This window comes from Neofelis nebulosa, chromosome 2, assembly GCF_028018385.1.
Source record: "Neofelis nebulosa isolate mNeoNeb1 chromosome 2, mNeoNeb1.pri, whole genome shotgun sequence".
Classification (NCBI taxonomy): Eukaryota; Metazoa; Chordata; class Mammalia; order Carnivora; family Felidae; genus Neofelis; species Neofelis nebulosa.
The window spans coordinates 32,310,150-32,320,518 of NC_080783.1; the positions used below are offsets into that span (position 1 = coordinate 32,310,150).

The 10,369-nt window shown below is 38.9% G+C and overlaps 1 protein-coding gene across 2 annotated transcripts in view; it reads right to left on the reverse strand.

The window, feature by feature from the left end:
* The window catches only part of CD28 (CD28 molecule), a 30,931-nt gene extending 21,040 nt beyond the window's left edge, over window positions 1–9,891 (reverse strand). Inside the window, exon 1 of one of the 2 annotated variants that reach the window (XM_058708526.1) lies at window positions 9,810–9,891. In XM_058708526.1, coding sequence (XP_058564509.1) covers window positions 9,810–9,891 — 82 coding nt within the window. Of the gene's footprint in view, window positions 1–9,679 lie in introns of both variants that reach the window. The other variant, XM_058708515.1, reaches the window with a different exon arrangement.
* Between the last annotated feature and the right edge of the window lie 478 nt (window positions 9,892–10,369).

The window sequence follows — 10,369 nt, forward strand, 5'->3', positions numbered from 1 at the left end:
AGCTCTGATGTGAGCTCATAGGGCCAGAGCTGAGGAGGGGGCTGGGATGGAAAGGACGGACGTGGAGTTGGTGCTTAGTTGTGCTCACTGACGGTGAACAAGAATCAGAAACGACACAGAGTTTGTGGGGAGGGGGAGGGTGGCAGTGGAGGCATTGTTAACAAAATTTGGTAAGTGAAGAGCGGAAATTTGTTTGGAAAAAAAAGCCGTAGGGTTCAGTTTTAGATACACTGGGTTTGAGAGGTGGGTAAGGCATCCTGAAGGAAAGGTCCAGGAATCAGATGTGCCGGACCAGAGCTCAAGAAAGTCGGAGATAAACACATACATCAGGATGTCCTCTGTATGAAGATAACAGCTAATGTTAAGGCTGCCGAAGGCCATTGCCTGCACTGTCGTAGCCATCCCTATCATCCATCCCCATTCGGACGCTGCCCAGGAGTGCAGAGTGTGAGCGCTCCAGGACTGAAGCTCCCTAAGCACAAAGTGACGGAAATGAGTGTGATGTGACCCAGCCCTACAATTCAGAAGTCCTCAATTGTCCTCTCAGCTCCAAATGCTACAAGGAAAATCTAAGAGGCCAACCAGGAAGAGCACCTTAACTTATACAAACGCTGCCAGACCACCCCCAAATATCCAGTTTTATTACCCTAGTAGTAATTACCTACTACTATTACAGTAGTTACCTATAATCCAAATGGTAGGTAACCAGTACTTCACAGCTTTCTACATAAACAGTATGATGATAATTCAATCTTACATCTCCAAAGAGCCTCCTCGAGGCCACCTTGGCACATACACAATCTTCTAGGCAATGTCATGACCTGGAAGTTTGAAAATAATTACTAAGTTGAACCTTAACATTACACAGGAAGGTGGAAGAGAGGGAGCAAAGACCAAGTCCTGCCATAATTTCTAAGCATCTTAGTACTTAATGTCCTGGCTTGCAGTCTCTCCAAGCAATTTCAGAGATGTCTGCTCTGCAATTCTTTGTATTTTCTCTCTCAGATCATAAGAGCATCCACAAAGGGGCGGGTGGCTGAGTTGCCTCATGAGAGCAGATAAAAGCCAGCATTTCTTATTCCATGTAAGAAGCATTTTTAAACCAGAAATAGACCTGAGATGTCTTCAAATCCAACCTCCTCACATATGAGACAAGGAAATGAGGACCTAGAAAAGTTTTGTCACAATTCAACAGACTAAAACTTCTAATCACATCCCCTTTCCTTGAGAAATCAGTGACTTTAGCTTTTAAGTTTGGGGAAAATAAGGGGGGAGGGAGGTTGTAGAATAACAGACATGTCCTCCACAAAGCCAAGGGCAAGCAGCTACATCCTTGTTCTGAAAAACACATGGAGATTCTGAGATTAACTTCCCTGACTGGAAATTGGAGCCCTGCCCATGATGTTGGGCAAGGTTGTTCTGAACCTTGTGACCCTCTTATCTCAGGCATGAGCTGAGGCCAAGTCCAGCCATATTGTTCATTTTTGAAGGTTCAAGCAAATTTAAAATACAAATGGGCTAAGCCTTCAAAGTCAAGGTATGTATTATCCAGTAGCTCTTGTTGATATAGGTTTAACACCAAGGTCTGTTCTGAAAGAATTATATATATATATATATATATATATATATATATATATATATATATATACACACACACACACATATTTAATAAAAGTTTTTAATGTCAGGTATGCCAGCATGGAATCATCCATCTACCCTAGCTCCATACTAACATACATATCTCTGCCCCTATAAATCTCTTCTTTTCTTCCTCATTCCTCTTAGACATTTATCCTCCTTTCTCTAATACTCCCATCCTCTGTGCCCCAAATCTCCCTCCCCATCTCCTGGAGAAAACTGCTTCCATTCTCCTTTATTTTTCTCCCTCTTCCTCTTTTATTTCCCAATGGTCTTCTTTCCCCTCCACCCCTTCAACACTGCACATTCACTTATTCACTCCCTCCCTCAAGAACAGCATTTGGCTTCTTCCACATGTCAAACGTAATGAAGTCATTCAGTTTGCAAACATTTATTACATACCTATCATATATGAAAAAATGGTAGACATTATAGGTGATATAAGCTCCCAATTGTCTCTAATCTAGCAATTTCCTCTCTTTCCACTATCTCTATTTTGTTCCCCTCCACTTTTTCTTGACCTTTTGAAGTGTTACCTTGCTTCCCCACCATTCTGTCTAAGCTCCAAAATTCCAACTGGCCTCCTTTGAGCCAAAACCAATACCTCCCCAAGTCACTATTCACTTCTCCCCTTATACAATTAATGCTATTAAGCACTATCTCTTTTTGAAATTCTTTCCTCCTTTGGCTTTAGTGGTGTTCTATCGAGCCTTATTCTTTTCTTATTTCTCCAAACACATTCTATGTCTCCTTCACTGGCTCGTCATCTTTGTTAGCCAACTCCTAACCAGAGCTGTTTTCCAGGTAAGATTCAACTCTGCTTTTCTATAGCTATACTCTCTCCTTTCTAGTGGCCATCCATTCTCATGACATCAGCTTTACTCCAAAGATGAGGATTCCTAGATGTTTTATTACCCAACTCCCATAGCTTCAGGTTTTCTGCCATCTCAGGCCCTTACTTCAAACTCAGTGTGTCTAAAACTAAACACTATTTGGCTCCCAAACTCAGCTGCACAGCAACACCTGCATCTCAGGTGGTGATACCACCATTCCCCTGTTAAGCCAAAAACCTTGGCATCACTCTTAATCCCTCCCTCTCTTTCAGGCACTAAATCCTGGAATTTCTACTTTTCAATCATTTCTCAGAATAGTTGTTTCTTTTTGTTCCCACCTTTGCTACCCAAATTCTAATCTACCCCTTCTCCTGGCAAAGTGCAGAGTGTTACAACATGATCTCCTTACCATTAATCTCTAGGCATTCTAGACCATCCTGCTTCCAAAAACTTTCCAGCTGCTTCACAAGGCCTTGAAAATGAAGTCTGAACTTGGGTTATCAGTATTCAATCCTTGGTTTGACCTGATTCTACCCTAACTTTTCAAGCCTCCACACATTCAGACTGGCCCTTTGTTCCAAGAACACGGAACAGTATGCCTTGTTTAATTTCTTTATTTGTATTGCTTCTCCCTCCTGAAGTAACATGTAATTGGTAAGAATATGAAGCCTGGAGCGAGAGTGTCTGGATTTACTCACTTATTAGCTGTGTGAGCACAGGCAAGTCACTCTATTTGCTCCATGCTTCAGTGTCCCCATCTTATAGATAAGATAATCATAGTAACTGTTTCAGAGGATTTCAGGGAAGAATAAGTGATCTAATATAGGGAAAACCGGGTAGAGCAGTGTCTGGCACATTATAAGTGCTAAATAAGTATTAGCTAGCAATTATTATTAATAACATCATCCATTCAAATCCTATTTTTTAATATCCACTTCAATTCCCACCTCTCCATAAATGCTTATATTCTGCATTAATCTTACTAGCATATTTATGTTATGCTTCTTCATTTTAGTAGTAACTCATTCATTTCCTTCTTCAGGTATTTGTTGAACACCTATAATGCTTCCAGCACTGTGCTGAAATAAGTTATAACTTCAGTGTGTTGTTAAGTTATCAGGATGAATAAGACATGATTCTTCCTGCAAAGAGCTCACAGTCTAGGGGGAAAAAACAGATAAAAAGATGTATAAATGCATAATAACAATTTTGGGAAACCTGAGAAGGAAAGAAGTCCCTCACTTTGCCATTTAGGGTCTCAGAGAAGGCCTCTTCAGGTGAGAGGTGTAAGGGACACTTCAGATTACAAGAATAATATATGCAAAATCATTAAGGCACCAAACAGCATGAGGAAGTTGCCCCGAGTTAGTTATCTGTTTCCAGCTGCCATATCCTATCATGTATAGTCTTCTCAACTGGATCATAAAGTCAGAGAGAACTTGGTTAATTACACAAGCAGCTCTTGTGTGCTAAGTAAGTCTTTATAATGCTTTTCCTCTTTTTATATTCCTTCAGACTCCAACAGAGATTAAAAAAATAACAGAGGTTTACTAAATATTTGTTAGATTGAGTTACATTCCCATTGGGACTCTTCTTACAAGTCCATAACACAGGCTGGATGCCCAAGGAGAACTTCCTCAAAGGAGGTGAATCTTGCACTACATTCTAAAGTGAAAGATGAGTAGGATTTGGATGGATAAAAAGAGAGAGAGAGAGTTCCAGGAGGGATGCAGCATCAGAAAGGGCATAAACACAGAGTTCAGGTAGGTGCGACTATGAAGAAAGCTGCAATATTGGGTTTGAGGATCCTATATTAGGGAATGAAAGAAAGTAGATTGGATAAGTGAGATGGATCCAGTCTAAGATCATCCAAAAATGCCAGGACACATTGCAAAGTCACCTTTCTATGAGCATCATCTAGGAACCATCAACACAACTTGCTTTTCTATAGCTGGAGAGATGTCCAAGTTCTTGCCCATCTCTAAGTATCTGTGGTTGAATCCACCACTTGCATGGAGAATTCTGTTTGTAACTGTTTGGCATAAAATAAATTACTGTGAACAGAAAATTATTCTCAATGATACTAAATTGAAAGAAAAAAATTCTAGAAAGATTTCACAATTCTCATTTGTACTTCATTGAAACTCAAACTGGATTTTTATATCAGTCACAGAACCTAGAATAGCACATAGAAGATATTAATAAATACCTATAGAATGAGTACATCAATGAAGACCTGTCTTGCTAAAGCACAAGAAAAAGCAGGCACTTTACAGAACAGAAACCTAGTAACAGCCTGGTTTTAGTCCTCCCAGGAGCTCCAACGTGAAAGGAAACAGTCTTCTTATACGTGCCCATTCTCTCCCAGTTTCTATGGGACAGAGTCTGTGGATCAGAAACGGAACCCTCCTGGACCCGATGTTCCTAAAGCTGGTCTTAAATTGTGTACCCTCTTTTTTAGTAGTGTTCAATATCAAAGAAAGTCATCACATCACATGAAAGCTGCAGATCTAGCGACAGTGATATTCTGCCACTTCAGCATCTGACAAGTGTTCTTAATTAAACAATGAAGACTACAACCTCTACCATCTCAGCAAGTAAAGACAACAAAAAAAGAAAGAAAAGAAAAGACCCACCCACCTCAGTTCCTAACAAGGGAATCTATGTCATTGTTAAAATGCAAGATATGTCAATAATTCAGATTCTTGTGTGAATGAGTGGGTGAACAGGAATTCCTGCTATAATCAATACATTACATGGTGAATCATGAGCCACAAAGTTGACTTAGATACTGCAGAAAAGGGGTCCTGATTAGATCAGAGGTCAGAGTGAATTATGAGTGGGTGACATTTATGACACCATCAGGAACCATTAACCCAGTTACCTTGACAGCTGAAGTCCCACAGATAATGAAGATGATGACAAATGAACAAGATGACGGTAATGGCGATGCACAGATAAAGTTGCAGCTCATAGTTAAGAAATTCTCCACCACAGGGCAGGTTTCCATCCAGCAATGAAAATATAAACACACGTAACATGTATGGTGACACACAGACTAAATCAAGATGCCTATGACGTGAGTATTGAAATACTAGGCCAAAGAAGTCTAAACTCTCTTTTTCACATCCTCTAACAAGTGACCAATGAGCCCTTGACTCCATCCAGTGTTCCTCTCTTCTAATGTTCAGAATCATCAAAATGAGAGTGGCAAGCAAGAAGTTTGACCCCTACTTTGCAATCACTTCTCCCTGGGGCCTGGATTGCCTTCTCTCTCCGGCTTCACGGACCAATTCTTATGCAGCGATTCTCAGACTGAAAGCTCTGGGTACCTTTTTTTTTTTTTTATGACAACACCATGTTAAGACCAAAAGAGTCAAGAAATGACCATAAAAGAGACATAGATTCCTAAACACGTCTTCAAAAACGAGAGACCCCTTCAGTTAGTCACAAAACACCCAGATGTCATTTTTTCCAAGAGTTCAGCTAAACCATCTACTAAGGAGAAAAGTACCAGCCTCTATGAAGTTACATAAGTAACAAATTTCTTGAAGAAAAAGGCAAGCAAAACTTTAACCAAGATGAAAGGGAAAAATGAAAGATTTTATCCTTTTAAGTGACCTGCTGTAAAATAACTGCTTTGAAAGATTGCCCGCCCTCCAATTTGTAGATGAGAAAGTTTGCAATCATGTATCCTTATCAATGCCCGTACTAGTTAATAAAGAGCTATTGTTTTAGAGATGATAAACCACAATGGAATTGTCTTCTAGGATATTGGTGGCATAAGAATTTTCATTTTGTAAACGTCAGCACACTGCATACAGGAACTACTTGGAGGAAAATAACCACATGTTGTAAAAGCTGAATGGTAATCGTGTGGCATTTCTCCACTCAGGAAAATAAAATGAAGACATTAAAAGGGAAGACAGTCTAAGTCTAAAGAAGAGAGAGCAAGATCCCTACCTCCCATCCATAAAAAGGGTTTTAATGTGAGAGCTTCAGAGTTACAATCACAGATCAATTTCTCTTTCTAATCAGTCTGTGAAAATGACTCATTCTATTCCTTGGTATTGATATATTGATATTGATTTTATGGTCCTTGCTATAAAAGTCCTGTCTGGATGGTTGTCTTCAAAAAAATAAAAAGTAATAATCCTATCGTATGTGTGGGAGTAGAGTAAAATAAATTCTTAAGCAATGTCTGTACATTTGAAATGTCCATCAAATTTACTTGAGATGACAAAACACCCAGTAGATTCTTTAACAGTCAGAAAAACAGGCTACAGTATAGTGGATGTCATGAGATACAGCAATCTGCCGATTATATAGCATTTTCAACGCTCATCTCTCTATCTTATCTTTCCGAAGCCCAGCCTCACAGCAACACTTTCCTGTGAGAGGTCAATTACTTCTTGTTGTGGACAACGACCTCAGAGGGGTCATTTGCTGAACTAAAAATGAAGTCTTTAATTACCTTGCTTCATTGATGATTTTTTTTTTTTTAAATCATCTTCCTCCTGCCTTCTATGCCTCTGTCATAAAAAGAAGTGCCAAGGGAAATGCAAAAGCATTGGGGAAATCCACTGTGTTCAAACTGGACATTTGGACAGTTTATTTGTGGAGGTTTGGGGAAAGATGAAAAGAAATCCTCACATAGAAAAATAAGTGGTGTTTTCCTGATTTTTATCTTCATGCTGGATGATTAGCCTTGGTGAAAAATAACCAATACTGGCTGAAAAATCTATGATCAATGCCATCTACGATATGCACATTCCTTCTACCATCAACCACAACTTGGTTCCCTTTCAAGGACTGCAATTCTAAGTTGGACTCTATTTGAAAGTCCAACAAAATCCTCTCAATTTGTAGATCTCAACTGCACAGTTGCCCAAATCTGGTAGGAAGCATGTAACTTTCTTAAAGGATTTGTCTAAGTTAAGGTTTCCTCATGCTTCCTAAATTATATATTTTTTTAAGTTAGCTGTAAAGATCTTTCTACAGTGTCATTAAAATCATGAAGAATCAGGTTAGGTTTAACCTTCATAGAATAAACATTTTAAGCTATGCTGTGAGCCAGTGAGTTCAAATTTTTTAAATAGTGGAAAAGAACAGTTCTACACACACACACACACACACACACACACACACACACGCTTCAACACAGACATACCAGTAATCTCTCTCAATCTTAGGGAGGACAGTTACAGTGTGACAAGAGAATTATTTTATCTATAATTTCTTTATGGAAGGCAAATACAGAGAGGCAAAAAGCATATGGCAGGTTTTGAATCATTGATTAGAATGGATCATGCATCTTTTTATGTTGTAGTTATTTTTTCTCATAAGTTTTCTTACTGGAAGAAGCATTTCAAAGCATTTCTACCCCTACTTCATTAGACGGCCACTCAGTATCAAATCTTAAAAGTCATTTTGGGGGTGAGTTGGCATTTGAAATGCAGATATATCTCCAAGTAGAAAACAGAGGTCCCACATGTGTATATCCTTAATGACAGTTTTAGCTACTCCTCTTTCAATAAATGTTCTAAAGGAAAAATATAAAGCTTTGCATCTTACAAAAAAATATCTTCAAAGGAGATTCAGTGAGTTGATGACAGATGGTTGTCCACAAAGCACATCAGGAGAGTATTTTGTGTACAAATACTTGAATAGTTTCGGTGAGAATGAGGCTTGTCTTTCCTTTCTGTCTATCCTTGACTGTGTAACAAATTGAGAAATTTTAAATATCTTTAAAAAATAAATTTTAAAGATCCCTTAAAAATAGTTTAAAGAGCTTTTTCTAAAAGAAATTTTTTAAATTATTTTAAAATATATTTGGTAGTTTTAAATGCTTGGCACCAGATACTGGGGCATAACCTAGCTCATCACCAGCTTATGTCTTTCGTTGTATCGGCACGTTTTATAAATACACACAGTTTGTAAATGTGCTCACTGGCACAAAAGGCAATGGAATAGATGGGTGTATATGTAACTATTTCACTTGTGCAGGTTGGGAAATTATACCCTTTGGAGTTCATGCACATGATGTTAAGAACAACATCAAATAATGCAGTCTCCACACCACCAAAATAAATGAGAAAGAACATTGAAGATCCTGGCTAGTCAACATACCTTAAAGGAAAAATAATTATCCTATTTAGATGTGCTCACTAATCAGTACAAATCCTGAGCCAAGCGGGACATTTTTCAAATTCTGAGAACGATTCGAATACCCGTCCCCAGCCCACCAAAGCAACAAGCTCTTTCTGTTTGGAATTGTGATTTTCAAAGATAATTTAACCCTGGATATATCTGGAGCTATGAAATCATAAACCACATCACATCAGGCAGAATAGTATAATCGTCAAGAGCTGAAGAGTCAGATTAAGGTGGTTCAGACCCTGAACCAACAACTCATATCTGTATATACTCGGACAAATTAACATCCCTACCCCTTGATCTCTTCATCTGAAAAGGAGTTCCATTATAATAGCACTAAGCGTATCACCTTCATCATCACCATTGGGAATTTAAAGGATTTTAATCTAAGGTAACAGATTTCAGCCAACTGTAAAAGAAACTAATTCTCCATTAGCATTTGGATTTTGGATGGTGCCACCTTCTGCAATGACGCCAGAATTCATTCTGACACACTGAATTCAATTTGAGTAGACATAGGAACTACGACTAACATTCATCTTGCAAGCCAAGCACTGACTGTGCTAAGCATTTCACACAGATTTTTTTCATTTTATCCCCACAGTGACCTTGAGATGAGGTTACTAGTATCCCCATTTTATAGACATGAAAACTGAGACTCATACAGTTTACATACTAGCCTAAGCTCAGCTAGTAAGAAATGGATCTGTGATATGAACCCTAGTGGTCTAAATCCAGAGCTTTCAGAACCAACCCTCTTATAGTAATTGTCTTAATTTTTTTCAAAGCATAATTTTTAGAGCTCCCTGAAACATTGTCAACTACTAGCTAAATAAATCTTACTTAATTCCAAAGAATGTTTCTTAAAATATCATACTGTAGACTGAGAATCAATGAGTTCCTAAATAACAGGTTGCCATATTAGAGCAAAACTACATTTCAAATAGTTGAAACACTACATTTCATAAGTTGTCTGAAATTTAAGATGAGCCAAGCCAATCGAAAACTTCAAAAGAAAAACTGAGAGGAGGAAAGAAATCAACATTCTTTACCTGTTACTTGAATTGAGGGGAAGAAGTTGAGAGCCAGAAGCAGCCTGAGGATCATTGTGCTAACGGTGGGCCAGGGCTCCAGCCCCTCCTCCCCGAGGAGCCCAAAGTGTGAGGGCAGCTGAAGATGCACCTGCCGGAGTCTGAGTGTCTCCGTCATCCACAGCCACCACCAACTCAGGGCACATGATCAAGGGACCTAAACCACAAGGCATCATGACTGCAACATTTCACACAGGATATTACATTGTTTTGATGACTTTAGACTTTTCCTCTTCTTTTAAAGACAAGCTTTTCTTGTCATTGAAAGAGAATGTCAGTTACTCTATGATGGGCTGATGAGAATTATTTTCTGTCCACAGGTATCAGAGCTTGTGGAATAGGTGCTTGAAATCCACCAAGAATTGAAGGGAAGACAAACAAAGCATTCTCAAAAGAGGAAGAGAACCAACCACAGCAGGGAGATTTTTTTATAGCATGAGTAGAGATTGTGTCCAAAAGACAACAACAAGAATTACAGGGTTTGGGAAACATCCCTATCAGTGTTGGGAGGAGTTATAAATATTAGGAATTGAACTTTTGTGTTAGACATAGGTAGCTCTGTGGAGCATTCAGCACACAAGCCTTAGTTTATACCAAGCCTCCCCCAACTCCCTTCCAGGAACTTTGAGGAACACACCCCACACGCAGGTG